Source organism: Mastigoproctus giganteus, chromosome 12 (assembly GCF_048544385.1).
Source record: "Mastigoproctus giganteus isolate SK-2022 chromosome 12, ASM4854438v1, whole genome shotgun sequence".
NCBI classification, from domain to species: domain Eukaryota; kingdom Metazoa; phylum Arthropoda; class Arachnida; order Uropygi; family Thelyphonidae; genus Mastigoproctus; species Mastigoproctus giganteus.
The window spans coordinates 121,238,795-121,254,763 of NC_143586.1; the positions used below are offsets into that span (position 1 = coordinate 121,238,795).

Genomic DNA, 15,969 nt, shown 5'->3' on the forward strand with positions numbered 1-15,969 from the left:
GTACACGAACACTACAGTCTCCAAGCATTGCCTTTCTTGCAGAGCAGGAATAACGTGATCTCTCAAAAGAACACAGTACTGTGCACTAGTTATTGTACACCTTATGGGGCCATGAGGTGTAGAATCTTCAAAGAAAAATGGTCCAATTATGAACTCTGCTGTGAATCCACACCATACTGTAACGTGGTCTTTTAGTGGTCTTTCATACTGTAACGTGGTCTTTTAGTGGTCTTTCATACTGTAACGTGGTTTTTAATGGTCTTTCATGAACAGCAGATGGACGAAAAGTTCCCCATATTTGGCAGTTTTGCGCATTTACAGCCTCATGAAGAGTGAAATGTGCCTCATCAGACTATAAGATCATTTGAGCCCATGTATCGTCAAGTTCCATACGAGCCAGAAATTGTAGAGCAAAATCTATTTGTTGTTGTTGCTAATCACAGGACTTTAGTTCTTGCACTATGTGAATCTTGTACGGGAACCAGCATAAAATTATTCGAAGCACTTAACATACAGTAGACCAAGGAAGGTTCAAGTCTCTGGTAGTGTTTCGCATTTTGACCTGGAGGGCATTGCTAACTCCCCAGTCGGTCACTTCAAATTTCTTTATTAGTTTTCGAAGCCCCACTGATGTCAAAGGTCCTTTACGCAAACCTTTAAGTTTCTGATATTCACGTAGTGCTGCATTAGCGTTACTATTATTCTGGTAGAACAGTTTTACTAAAAGAGTTTTTTTTTTTTTTTGTAAGAGCCATAATGGTTATTGACAGTGGCATTGGCCTTTCTGCTTTTATCTAACAGGATGTCATTTGCATAAGCAGTGTGTCTTGAAGTAAATCATAACTTTTACATATGTGCAGTGCCATTTTTCCCCTGGCGGAAATTTTAACTAATTTTTTTTCTTCTTCTACAGATCGCTTCCCTATACCCTAAATGACATACCCACCGATTTACACAGCATTTTGACACTAGGGTCCCTTGAATAGGGAAACTTATTTTATAACTACCTGGTATATCATTGCCAACATAATGATTGCTGAAGAAACAGTAATATAGCTGTCATTCTTCAACCTTGATGGGATAGTTAACCCTTGAAAAAGTCACTAAAATGGTGACTTTTTCACCATCTTAGTGAAATATATATAAAAATATATGAAAACAAAATATATTAGATATTTTCTAATTTTGATAACATTCCACAATTGCATTCTCTTATTCCATTAGAGTAGCGGTTCCCAACCTTTTTTGACTTGCGAACCCCTTTCAACATAATATTTTTAATGCGAACCACTAAGTCTATATTCTCTGAAATCGTATAATATTTCTGAATTTTAATTATAAAATATTTCCAGTACTATGTTTTTATAAGCGACATTGCATAATAATAAAAATTATTATTAAGTATTATTTATACTTTGTAAAGCTTTATTAATAAATTCAAACTAGATTTTGAATAGACTAAGAGTAGAAAACTTGCTTTTAGTCCAAATGGTAGCTGAGCATTCTGGTCTCTTGCCAAAGCTATTTGTTGCAATTTTTGCCCATCTCTGTTCCCACCTCTGAAAAAACCAGATAGTTCTGTTGCCACATCAGCCAAAGATAAAGCTGATCTGCTATCATCCTATTTATCTTCCAACTCATGTATTGATGATCTTGATAAATCATCTCAAGCCATTCCCAGCACACTCCATTCAATGCCACCTGTGGGCTTCCGTCAAAAAGATATCAGAAGGATTTTGATGAATCTGATGCTAAGAAAACTCCAGGGTCTGATGGTATTTCTCCACTTGTTCTCTAAACCTGCACTCCTCAGCTTACTCCCGTTTTCTGTTGTCTTTTTTCACTTGTTTATTCCAAAAGGTGTTTTTTCTTCTGCTTGGAAATTTGCTCATATCCAGCCAGTTCCTAAAAAGGGTAATGAATCCCTTCCAACCAAGTATCGTCCCATTGTGATTACTCTTTTTACTCTTTCCAAAAGTAATGGAGAAATCAATTAACAACCGACTCTTAAAACTGTCTGGAAATCTTTCATCTGATCAATGATCACCAATATGGATTTTGTCAGTGTCATTCCACTGGTGATATTCTGGCTTATGTTACCCATTTATAGACAAATTCAATGGAAATGTTTGGTGAAACTCAAGCCATTTCAAATTTCTTGACATTTCAAAGGCTTTTGGTCATGTTTGGCATAAAGGTCTTCTAAATAAGCTCCCATCCTATGATTTGAAAGCTGTTCTTTGTAACAGGGTATCCAGTTTTCTCTCTAACCGCTCACTGAAGGTAATGGTAGATGGCTCTGTCTTCTAACTTGTCCACTAATGCTGGTGTTCTCCAAGATTCTGTTCTTTCTTCTTTCTGCCACTCTTTTCCTCTTGTATATTAATAAACTTCTTCCATTGACCAGAAATCCTATCCACAGTTTTGCTGACAATAGCACATTGCATTCCACCTTCCAGTTTGAGAAACCTTGCCCTGCTCAAACAGCTTCAACTTCAAGTATCCACTGCCAAATCCTTAAATGCTGATCTCCAGATAATTCAATCCTTCTAAAACTAAGTCCTGTCTTATATCTTGCAAAAAGTGCTCCTATGCTTATCTTCGATGACGCTCCAACATCTAGGCAAGATCTTGGGGATTATCCTGACTAATAATCTCTCTTGGCATAAAGCACATTACAAATATTGCTTCCTCTACATCCAATAAACTGAGTTTTCTCTTTTGCTCTCGGCATTACTTTTCTGCCAAATAGTTATTGACTCTAGAAATCGCAAATCTGTATTACCATGGAATATTTTTCCCACATCTGGGGCAGTGCACCCAAAACCTCTCTCAGGCTTATAGATTCCATTCAAAAGAGGGCAGTTAAGCTAATTGATGTCTCATCTCTAACAGAGTCTCTCCACTCTCTGTAAGACTTTCTGTTTCTGTTGCATGTCTTTTCTATAGATACTTGCATGGCACTGTTCTTCTGAATTGGCTTCTATAATTCCTGTTCTCTCTTTCAAAGCAGTCCGAACATGTACCGCGATCAGACAACATCATTCTGCTGTCCAAGTTCAAACTCACAGAACCAACTTTTCTTCTTCCTCATTTATTCATTCAACTTCTGTTTTCTGGAACCACCTTCCTTCATACATATTTCCTGAAAATTACAATCTACAGAAGTTCAAGTTTAATGTCAACAAGTATTTTCTTTAAACTTTTCAACCCATTCACAATACTAAGTACTATAGGTTCTAAAAAAAAAAAAAGTACCTATACATAACAATGATCCTTGAGAATAAAAAAAAATTTAATATGGAAAACATTTATTTAACATGTTATACTGTAAGATAGTAAACTAATTATAAGGAATTATGGGAGATGTTTCTTTCTTTGGCAATTTTTAATTTTTATTTAATTTTATCTTACTTTGTTTATTATTAGTTATATTTTGTAGTGCACAATAATGTACCTATGTAAATCTAAGCAGATGGCATTACAGAATTTTTACTGTGAACCCCCCCCCAGAACACTTTCGCAAACCCCCAGGGGCTCACGAACCACCGGTTGGGAACCGCTGCATTAGACCCTCAGAAGAAAGGTGCAAGGCAGCTCTTGAAATTTGAGGTTAACCCTCGCCCCACTTTCTCCCTCAAGATCCTAACATTAGCCAAATAAAATTGCTCTAATGAATTTCTATGCAATTTTGTTTCCTTTTAAGACATATCTACTCCTGATAACAAATATCATGCCCTTCTTACATTACACATTCAAGACAGAGTAGGTAGGGAGAATACAAATGAATTGTGTCAACTGCATGGTTGATGGGAATAACCATATATAATGTAATAACATCACATAATGAAAGTATATGGTTACCACCAATTTCCTGTTCTTTTAAACATTGTATGAACTCCTGAGCAGAACACTTTTTTGTTTGTTAGTTTGTTATTTAGTTTTTAGGAGCATTAGCAACTAAGGCCATATTGCTCCGGGAATATGCGGTGGTCATTCCCTGACCTTTCCGCATCCTCCGTATTTGTTGGTGACGGGCTCGAACCCCGGTCTAATCAAGGTGGAAGAAGAATAGGTGGCTACGGCCACCTATTCTTCTTGCGGAGGCGGCCTTTAAAGCCACCATAATGGAAGCCATGAATGGATATATACCATTAGGAAAATATAGCATGAGAAGAATGCCAAGGTGAATGAATAAGAAAAAAAGAAACCAGAAACTTATACTAATAACAACATATGCTTTGGTTAATACAGACTGACTAAGGGCTCCCTCACATGAGCTACATATGGGGGCTACACAGTTTAGAGGGAATCTAATTAAAGTTTATAAGGTTCTGAAAGAGAATATTAAAGTGAATTAACCACTTAACAGTCAACTGTTATTTGCAAAAATATTCCAAAAACTTGTCACCCCCTTTTCAGCCTACTTTCCAAAAGGCTATACTGCATTGTCATATATGTGTCGTCTCACTATTCTAAATAACATTTTGTTTATAATTCAAATGAAGCCAATGTTGGCATGTTTCTCAATGAGAAATGTTGGCACCGTGTGGAATCTGCAGTTGTCAGAAAGAAACCAAACACCCTTCGTGAACATCAGGAAGCCATAATTCATTTTTGGAACCATGAACTATTAGTTGATTATCTTCAGAAATTGATCTTGTCAATGTTTTGACGGTGTGCTGCTGTCATCAGGGCAAAAGGCAGTTCAACTAAATATTAGTTTGCACCTGGTGAACTTTTCATTTTGTTTTCCATTTAAAATGATAAACTGAAGCAAATTGAGGGCTTCTGATAACATTTTATCCATAGCTGTCATATTTACCAAAACTGTTGTATAAAGGTTGTAAATGCTCATTTTGAAATAATTTGAGAGCCTATCAAATATTACTTAGCTTTGCCGTAACTATTAATAAATATGTTTTGTTTATATTTCTATTGGTGATGCTAGTCATTAATGTAACATACCATCAAAAAAAGGGTTAGAAATGTGAGATTCCTAGGTGATGCTTTCTTTGAACACCAGTGTGTATATATATTGTGTTAAATTATAGAATACTTATAATATTATTTATGCAACTACAGAATTACATAAAAGAAAATATTTATGAATTATATTTATCTCCGGTACTGATCACAATATAGTGTGAAATTATTTTCTCAGCATGACACTGAAACATCTCAGCAGTAAAGCAATGAGCATTATTTTCCAACATAGCATCTCTCATCCCATCGAGTTGCTAGTTAAATCAGTTCAGTTTTGTTTTGTCATAACATAAAGGTCCCAAAGGAACTAGTTATTGTTGGTGACTCTATTGTCAGTGAGATGTAGAATTTACTATGCAAGAAGAATAGGTGGAACAGGACCAGGTTATGTCTGCAAGGGGCAAAAGTTGATGACGTTGTAGAGCAGATATCTTATAAGGGCACAAAAGGTGATACACGTTGGAACTAATGACATTAAGAGTAAGAGATCTGCAGATTTACTCAACAAGTACAGATCAATGTTAAAAAAAATTGCGATTTAGGGCTGAATATGAAAGTGTCTGCAATTCTGCCCAGACATGATACGAGGGGGTATATGATGAGAGCCTTGTCGATCAATGCGGCCCTGAAGAGATTGTGCAAGGGGTAGAATTTTTTACAGCCTGGTCTGTGCTTGTTGACAGGAGAGACTGTTTCTACAGGTATGGGGTACACTTAAATATAAAGGGTGCAAGAATATTTGCTGATGCTATAGAGGCAGTGTTAGGTGGGTTGGAAAATTGCTAACTTGGAGGGATACACAGACTAAAATGTTAACAGTAGTCGCAGGCATACGCAAAAGTGATTCTTGCACTGCTTCTATTAGAATGAGCAGTAGCCTGGAAAGCAAGGTAATGAAGATTTCCGGGGCTGCTGGGAGTCAATGTGGAAAAAGTAAATACATGGGCTGTGTTAGGCTAACTAAGAGTAGAAACAGGTGCATGTATACTTGCATGTACACCAATGCTAGGAGTACAGTTAATAAATTTGATGAGCTTGAAGTACTAGTCAAGACATCAAAAGCAGATATTGTTGGGATATCAGAGACATGGTGTCACACAGACAAGCAATGCAGAATTGGAATTTGGGGAATACAATGTGTACAGAGAGGATAGACAAGACAGGAAGGGAGGAGGGGTTATGCTGTTAGTTAAGAAACACAAAATCTAAGGAAGTGCATCCAATTTACATTGGTGGACAATGCAATGTTGAGTCTGTTTGGTGTGACATAAGCACTGGGAAAGGAAAAATGAGAGTAGGTGTGTGTGTGTGTGTGTGTGTGTGTGTGTGTGTGTGTGTGTGTGTGTGTGTGTGTGTGTGTGTGTGTGTGTTATAGGCCTAATGAATCTGATGAGTATAATGAGCAATTGTGCAGAGAAATAGAGTAGGCCAATAAATCAGAATGTCTTATAATGCGGAAATTTCCAGATATCGACTGAAACTTGTGGGTTGGTCAATCGCACACTAACAAGACATTTGTGCATTTATTGGATGACTGTTTTCTACAGCAACATGTTCGAGAGGCAACCAGAGGAAGTAATACTCTTGATCTGATGCAGTCACAAAAGAACTGGATGCAGGGAATAACTTTGATATTATATACTTAGATCTTAGAAAGGCTTTTGATACTGTTGCACATGGAAGACTGCTACACAAATTGGAGCAGTGTGACATTGGAGGCAAATTGCTGCTATGGATAAAGGGGTGGTTGAGGGGGAGAAGACAGAGAGTGGTAATCAATGGACACTGCTCATCGTGGACTGATGTTATTAGTGGAGTCCCTCAGGGCTCAGTGTTGGGTCCATCATTGTTTTCTGTATTTATAAATGATATTGATGATGGTATATCGGGCTTAATGTCCAAGTTTGCAGACGATACAAAGGTTGGCAGGGTTGTCAAGGACACTACTGACACTATGCTGCTGCAACAGGATCTGGAAAGGTTGAGCAGATGGGCTGAGAGGTGGCAAATGAAGTTTAACATTGACAAATGTAAAGTACTACACATGGGAAACAGCAACCCCAGAGCAACGTATCAACTCTGTGGTACAACACTGACAGTGGTAGAGAATGAAAGGGACTTGGGGGTGGTTGTGCAGGCAGATATGAAGTTCTCTGAGCAGTGCAGACGGGCTGCAAGAGTAGCTCATGGAGTATTGTCAATGATATACAGGAATTTTTCCAGCAGGGATAAGGAGGTGATTATTCCATTGTATAAGGCGATGGTCAGGCCACACCTAGAGTACTGTATACAGGTCTGGAGGCCTCATTTCAAGAAGGATGTAGAGCTGCTGGAACGAGTACAGAGAAGGGCAACAAGATTAGTGAATGGAACAAAGGGGTGCTCTTACGAAGAAAGGCTTAAGTTTTGCAAATTACAGTGTCTGGAGACTAGGCACCAGCGAGGTGATCTGATAGAGGTGTATAAAGCCTTGAATGGTTTAAGCATGCTCAATGCTGATGGGATTCTTCCTCTAGCTCAGAAAAATCACCTGAGAGGGCATAAATTCAAATTGAGGAAAGACAGATGTAGGATAGACGTGCGGAAATTTGCCTTTAGCCAGCGGGTGGTTGGTTGGTGGAACAGACTTCCATCCCTTGTGGTGGAGGTTGATAGCCTAAATAAGTTTAAGGCTCAGCTGGACATGTATTTTGAACGAACAGGGGGGTGAAGTGGAAGTGGTTTTTTTTTTTTTTTTTTTTTTTTGGCTGATGCTACATAAGCTTGCTTTCTTGCATCAAATGCCTCTACTAATGCTAATTAAGAGTCTGCAGATAAATGAACCACTAGGTGGCAGTGATCACAGTGTGCTGAAGTGGGATTTACTCAAAGAGGTAACTACCAATTAGGGGTAAAGGGAAGGGTTATTGCTTCCGTAAAGGCGACTACGATGGACTGAGACAGTATTTAAATTCTATACAGTGGGACCAACTGATGATGTTACCAACAGCAAATTCAAAATGGGAAGCATTCAAAGAACTTATCTTGGAAGCTACTAGGCTTTACATACCAACTAAGAAATATTGTTCAAGGTTTAGGCCAAAACGGATGTCAGATGAACTAATGAGGCATATGGCAGAGAAGAAAAATGCATGGGATACATACAAATTAACACATGACACAGAAGCCTATGATAGATACAAGTTGATATGCAACCAAGTTACAAAGGAGGTTAGGCAGGCGAAGGCAGATTACGAGAAATCCTTGGCAAGGGATGCAAAGAAAAACAGCAAAGAGTTCTTTACTTATGTAAACTCTGGAGGGGGGGGGGGTGAGTCGGATTGGTCCACTTGATATTGATGGGTCGAGTGTTGGTGATCCTGCTTGGGTGGCTGGCAGACTGAGTGAGTATTTTGCATCGACATTCACACATGAGGAGGTATTCAGCGAGGGGAATGCCAGAGGTGTATTCAACTCTAGCAGTAAGCTACAGAATCTTGAGATGACTGGGAGTGGAGTGGAGGAGAAACTGTTGAAGATAGACACGGGAGAGGCACCCGGGGTGGATGGGGTCTGTCCAGTTGTGTTGAGGGAGGCGGCGGGGGAAGTAAGCAAACCCTTAGCCATGGTTGTGGGAGCTTCCTTGGACTCGGGGGGGGGGGGGGGGGTGCCCGTGGACTGGAGGTGTGCAAGTGTGACCCCGATTCACAAAGGAGGATCAAGGGCTGACACAAGTGGTTATGGACCTGTGAGCTTGACTTCTGTTCCGGGAAAGTTAGTGGAGGCACTGGTTGGGGAGGCACTGCGGGGTCGTTTAGACGGGACTTCAGTTGTAGCTCGGACGCGGCATGGTTTTGTTGGGGGGGGAGTCTTGCCTGGCCGACTTGATTGAGTGCTGTGATGCGGTCGCAAAGGAGCTGGATGCGGGGAATGGCTTTGATGTTATGTGCTTGGATCTTGGGGGGGCTTTTGATGCTGTTGCACATGGAAGACTGCTACACAAGTTGGAGCGGTGTGGCATTGGAGGCGGGTTGCTGCTGTGGGTGGGGGGGGGGTGGTTGGGGGGGAGGGGGCGGGGAGTGGCGGTCAGTGGACGCTGCTCATCGTGGACAGATGTTATTAGTGGAGTCCCTCGGGGCTCGGTGTTGGGTCCATTGTTGTTTTCTGTATTTGTAGATGATGTTGATGATGGTATATCGGGCTTAATGTCCAAGTTTGCAGACGATACAAAGGTTGGCAGCGTTGTCAAGGACACTATTGACACTATGCTGCTGCAACAGGATCTGGAGGGGTTGGGCAGATGGGCTGAGGGGTGGCAAATGAAGTTTGACATTGACAAATTTAAGGTACTGCACATGGGAGACAGCAACCCCAGAGCAACGTATCAGCTCTGTGGTACAACACTGACAGTGGTAGAGAATGAAAGGGACTTGGGGGTGGTTGTGCAGGCAGATATGAAGTTCTCTGAGCAGTGCAGACGGGCTGCAGGAGTAGCTCATGGAGTATTGTCAATGATATACAGGAATTTTTCCAGCAGGGATAAGGAGGTGATTATTCCATTGTATAAGGCGATGGTCAGGCCACACCTGGAGTACTGTATACGGGTCTGGAGGCCTCATTTCAAGAAGGATGTAGAGCTGCTGGAACGAGTGCAGAGAGGGGCAACGAGATTGGTGAGTGGAACAAGGGGGTGCTCTTGCGGGGAAAGGCTTAAGTTTTGCAAATTGCAGTGTCTGGAGACTGGGCACCAGCGAGGTGATCTGATGGAGGTGTGTAGGGCCTTGAATGGTTTAAGCGTGCTCGGTGCTGATGGGATTCTTCCTCTAGCTCAGAAAAATCACCTGAGAGGGCATAAGTTCAAATTGAGGAAAGACAGATGTAGGATAGACGTGCGGAAATTTGCCTTTAGCCAGCGGGTGGTTGGTTGGTGGAACCGACTTCCATCCCTTGTAGTGGAGGTTGATAGCCTAAATAAGTTTAAGGCTCAGCTGGACAGGTATTTTGAACGAACAGGGGGGTGAAGTGGAAGTGGTTTTTTTTTTTTTTTTTTTTGGCTGATGCTACATAAGCTTGCTTTCTTGCATCAAATGCCTCTACTAATGCTAATGCTAATGCTAATGAGCAATTGTGCAGAGAAATAGAGTAGGCCAATAAATCAGAATGTCTTATAATGGGGAAATTTCCAGATATCGACTGAAACTTGTGGGTTGGTCAATCGCACACTAACAAGACATTTGTGCATTTATTGGATGACTGTTTTCTACAGCAACATGTTCGAGAGGCAACCAGAGGAAGTAATACTCTTGATCTGATAATCAGCAGTGATTATTCATGCGTTAAGAATTTCCAGATAAAGGAACCACTGGCTGACAGTGATCACAATGTACTGATGTGGGAATTACTTAAAGATGTTTTTTTTTTTGGTTTTTTTTTTAAGGAGCATTAGCTACTAAGGCCATATTGCTGCTGGGATATGCGGTGGTCATTCTCTGACCTTTCCGCATCCTCCGTATTTGGTGATCACGGGCTCAAACCCTGGTTTAATCAAGAAGCGTGTGCTACGCACTGCTGCTCCTGCCCACCTGGCTACGGAGGCACCACTTAACGATGTACCTACTACCATCAAGGCTAAAGGGTAAGGCTATTGCTTTTGTAAAGGTGACTACAGCGGTCTCAGACAGTTTTTAAATTCTGTACGGTGGGATCAATTGATGATGTTACCAACGTTGAGTTTTAAATGCGAAGCCCTCAGGGACTTAATCTTGGAGGCTACTAGGCTTTTCATTCCAACTAAGAAATACTGTTCAGGTTTAGGCCTAAACAGATATCGGATGAACTAATGAGGCTCGTGGCAGAGAAAAAAAAAATGTATGGGATGCATATAAAGTATCCGGTGACACAGAAGCCTATTGCAGATATAAACTAGTCTGTAATCAAGTCACAAAGGAGATTAGGCAGGCGAAGGCAGATTACAAGAAATTCTTGGCAAAGGATGCAAAGAAAAACGGCAAAGAGTTCTTTACTTATGTAAACTCTAGAAGGAAAGGGATGAATCAGATTGGACCACTTAACATACATGGGTTAACTACTGATGATCATGCTCAGATAGCTGATAAACTGAATCAGTATTCTGCATCAACATTCACACATGAAGAGTTATTCAAAGAGGGGAGTGCCAGAAGTTTATCAAACTCTAACATGGAGCTAAGTGATTTTGTAATAACTGAGAGCAAAGTGGAGGAGAAATTGTTGAAGATAAACACAAGAAAGGCACCTGGGGCGGATGGAATCTATCCAGTTATATTAAAGGAGGAGGCAAAGAAAGTAAGCAAACCCTTAGCCATAATTATGAGAGCTTCCCTGGACTCAGGGGAGGTACCCATGGACTGGAGATGTGCAAATGTGACCACATAAGTTTACCTTAATCCACAAAGGAGGATCAAAGGGAGAGACAGATAATAACAGACCTGTCAGTTTAACTTCTGTTCCAGGGAAATTAATGGAGACACTGGTTAAAGAAGCATTGCAGGATCATCTAGACAAGACTTCAGTTATAGCTCTGACACAGCATGGGTTTGTTAAGGGGAAGTCTTGTCTGACTGATTTGATTGGATACTATGATGTAGTCACAAAGGAACTGGATGCAAAGAATAACTTTGATATCAGATATTTGGATCTTAGAAAGCCTTTGATACTGTTGCACATGGAAGACTGCTGCACAAATTGGAGCAGTGTGGCATTGGAGGCAAATTGCTGCTATGGATAAAGGGATGGTTGAGTAGGAGAAGACAGAGTGGTAATCAATGAACACTGCTCTTCGTGGACTAATGTTATTAACGGAGTCCATCAGGGTTCAGTGTTGTGTCCATTGTTGTTTTCTGTATTTATAAATGATATTGATGATGGTATTATCAGGCTTAATATCCAAGTTTGCAGATGATACGAAGGTTGGCAGGGTTGTTAATGACACTAATGACAGTACACTGCTGCAAAAGAATCTAGAAAAGTTGAGGAGATGGACTGAGAGGTGGCAAATGAAGTTTAACATTGACAAATGTAAAGTACTACGTATGGGGAGCAGTAATCCCAGAGTAACATATCAACTCCATGGTACCACACTGATAGTGGTAAAGAATGAAAAGGATCTGGGGGTAATTGTACAGGCAGATAAGAGATTTTCTGAGCAGTGCAGACGGTCTGCAAGAGTAGCTCATGGTGTCTCATCAATGATATACAGGAATTTTTCTAGCAGGGATAAGGAAGTGATTATCCCCTTGTATAAGGCAATGGTCAGGTCACACCTTGAGTACTGTATACAGGTCTGGAGGCCTCATTTTAAGAAGGACGTAGAGCTGTTGGAACGAGTACAGAGAAGGGCAACAAGATTAGTGAATGGAACAAAGGGTTGCTCTTACAAAGAAAGGCTTAAGTTTTGCAAATTACAGTGTCTGGAGACTAGGCACCTGCAGTGTTCTGATTGAGGTGTATAAAGCCTTGAATGGTTTGGGCATGCTCAATGCGGAAGGGATTCCTCCTCTTGCTTAGAATAATCGCCTGAGAGGGCATAAATTCAAATTGAGAAAAGACAGTTGTACGATAGATGTGCGGAAGTTTGCCTTTAGCCAGCGGGTGGTCGATTGGTGGAACAAACTTCCATCTGTCGTTGTAGAAGTTGATAGCTTAAATAGATTCAAGGCAGAACTTGACAAACATTTGGAGGGAGTGGATGGGTTAAATAAGGGGTTTTTTTTTTTTTTTTGGGTGGTGCTATATAAGCTTGCTTTCTTGCACCATGTGCCTATGCTAATGCTAATGATATATAGGAATTTTGCTAGCAGGGACAGGGAGGTGATTATCCTGTTATACACAGCAATGGTCAGGCCACACCTTGAGTACTGTATACAGGTCTGGAGGCCTCATTTTAAGAAGGACGTAGAGCTGCTGGAACGAGTAAAAAGAAGGGCAACAAGATTGGTGAGAGGTACAAAGAAAGGCTTAAGTTCTGCAAATTGCAGAGCCTGGAGAGTACGTACCTGCGAGGTGTATAAGGCCTTCAATGGCTTGAGCAAGCTGAATGCTGATGGGATTCTTCCTCTTGTTAAGATTAAGAACCTGAGGGGGGGCACAGATTCAAACTGAGGAAAGACAGTTGTAGAATAGATGTGCAGAAATTTGCCTCTAGCCAGCAGGTAGATGATTGGTGGAAGAGAGTTCCATCTTTTGTTGTGGAAGTTGATAGCCTAATTAAATTTAAGGCTGAGCTGGACAGGTATTTGGAGGGGTGAAATGGGAGTTTTTTTTTTTTTTTTTGGCTGATGCTGCATAATATGCCTCTTGCATCGTATGCCTCTACTAATGCTAAAGCAAATGTCTCTTAAAATTGACTTTTTTTTTTTTTTTTTTCATTAACTCTTGTGCATAGATGTAAGAATATTTTTAAGTAATTCAGTGAAAATTTAGAAAATTTATTATTAACTTATAATAATTAAAATAAAATCAAGGTTTTAACCACCTGGCATACCTCAAAAAGTTACAAATAAACAGCAAACGTTAAAAATATTTTGTTTCATAGAACAATACTTGAACATTTATGCATGTTTTCTAAAAAAATTATCCTTGGAGTGAACTATACCTGCATGAACATAGCAGACTGAAATTTAGCATCATCAAAATCAGAATCTGATGATTCAGAGCTTGATTCCCCAGAAGAACCTGTTAAAATAACAAGCAGCAAATATAACAAAATATTATTAAGAATATGCCATAATCACAATGCTATTAGTCTTAACAGTTTTTGGAAATATTAATTTTTCTAATTGTATTACTTAATCAATTTCTTGAACAAAAAGTCACCAAAATAATAATAAATTTATTCTAAACCCAATTTCAACATTAATACCTTTTGAGGGAAATTACTAATGATATTAAGCATAAGCAACCCAAGGTCTTCAATTGAAATTGAGGTAATATTGAGGGGAAAAAAACACGAATTACAACTTAATATGGGAGTATTAAGTTGTAATTCGTGATTACAATTATTTTATATATATATACTGAGTGGTTATAAAATAAGTTTCTCTATTCAGGAGATCCTAGTGTCAAAACAGAGTTAGCACTGTGAAAATCGGTGGGATATGGGAAAGCAATTTGTAGAAGAAAAATTTAGTTCAAATTTCTGTCACCAAGGGCAAAAACAGCACTGCACATACGTAAAAGTTGTCATTTACTTCAAGACATGCTGCTTACGATAACATCCTGTTAGATAGTATTAGTAATGGCCGCATGGTGCAAGAAAGCCTATGGCTTATGCTGCACCAGCCAAAAAAAAAAAAAAAAATCAGAACAAAACAATGATAAAAACAAAAAAATAAATAAATAACAATAATTAATAAAAAAAAAAGGAAATTAAACCTATTATCCTATGCGCTTCCCTTACCCGAAAGTACTATCCAGATGACCTTTGAATTTCCCCAATCTGTCGGCCTCTACCACCCATGAAGGCAACTTATTCCAGTATTAGTATTAGTAACGGCCGTATGGTGCAAGAAAGCCTATGGCTTATGCTGCACCAGCCAAAAAAAAAAAAAAAATCCGAACAAAACAATGATAAAAACAAAAATTAAATAAATAATAATAATTAATAAATAAATAAAAATAATAAAATGAAATAAAAATAAATAAAAAGGAAATTAATCCTATCATCCTATGCGCTTCCCTTACCCGAAAGTACTATCCAGATGACCTTTGAATTTCCCCAAACTGTCGGCCTCTACCACCCATGAAGGCAACTTATTCCAGTAATTTATAACTCGCTGGCTAAAATAAAACTTCCTGCAGTCCAATCTAAACATTTCCCCCCGTAACTTGAATTTATGTCCCCTAGTTCTAGCATCATTTATAATCTTGAAAATTTCGTCCTCATTCATTTTACTGATGCCTCTCAGAGCCTTAAACACCTCAATCAAATCTCCTCTAAGGTGTCTAGTTTCCAAACTCTGCAACCCACATATTCAAAGTCTTTCTTCATAAGGACGCCCTTTTGCCGATCTCACCAGGCGAGTTACCCTTCTTTGCACCCTTTCAAGAAGCTCGATGTCTTTCTTTAGGTGCGGTCTCCATACTTGAACACAGTATTCCAAGTGTGGTCTAACATAAGCCTTATATAATGGGATTATCACGTCCCTATCTCTACTTGCAAAAGTTCGATAGATCATCGATAGGACACCATGGGCCTTCCTTGCAACCTGTTTACAATGCTCAGAGAATTTCATGTCTGACCGTATCGTAACACCCAAGTCCCTTTCCTCCAGTACTGGGTTTAGTTGAACTCCACCAAGTGAATAAGTTATTTTGGGATTACTGTTTCCCAGATGTAATACCTTACACTTTGTTGGATTAAAGCACAGCTGCCATTTTTCTGACCATTGTTGAAGTCTATCTAGGTCTCTCTGAAGAAGCTCAGCTTGACAGTGATCATTAACTACTCTACCAATTTTAACATCATCTGCAAATTTAGACATCACGCCCTCTATCCCTTCATCAATGTCGTTTATGAAAATTAAAAACAACAGTGGTCCTAATACTGATCCTTGGGGAACCCCACTTCTTACATCAACCCAATCTGAGGAATAGCCATTTATCACAACCCTCTGCCTCTGATAAAAGCAGAAAGGCCAACACCACCGGAAATAACCATTATGGCTCTTACAAAAAAGGAACGTGGTGTTTTAGTAAAATTCTTCTACCAGAATAACAGTAATGCTAATGCAGCACTACATGAATATCAGAAATTAAAAGGACCTTTGACATCAGTGGGGCTTTGAATACTAATAAAGAAATTCGAAGTGACCGGCAGGGGACGACCACGGATCAGAATGGAGGCAGTGGATGAAATGGCAGTTGTAATGGCCTCCAGGTCAAAATGCGAAACACTACCAGTCAGTAGTACCAGAGGTGTGTCAAGAGACTTGAACCTTCCATGGTCTACTGTACATAAATTGCTTT

The 15,969-nt window shown here is 39.7% G+C and overlaps 1 protein-coding gene across 1 annotated transcript in view; it reads right to left on the reverse strand.

Moving 5' to 3' along the window:
• TfIIFalpha (transcription factor IIFalpha) overlaps positions 1–15,969 on the reverse strand; it is a 175,224-nt gene that overhangs the window by 52,844 nt on the left and 106,411 nt on the right. The window contains exon 9 of the mRNA XM_090386086.1: positions 13,598–13,677. Coding sequence (XP_090242212.1) covers positions 13,598–13,677 — 80 coding nt within the window. The remainder of the gene's footprint in view (positions 1–13,597; positions 13,678–15,969) is intronic.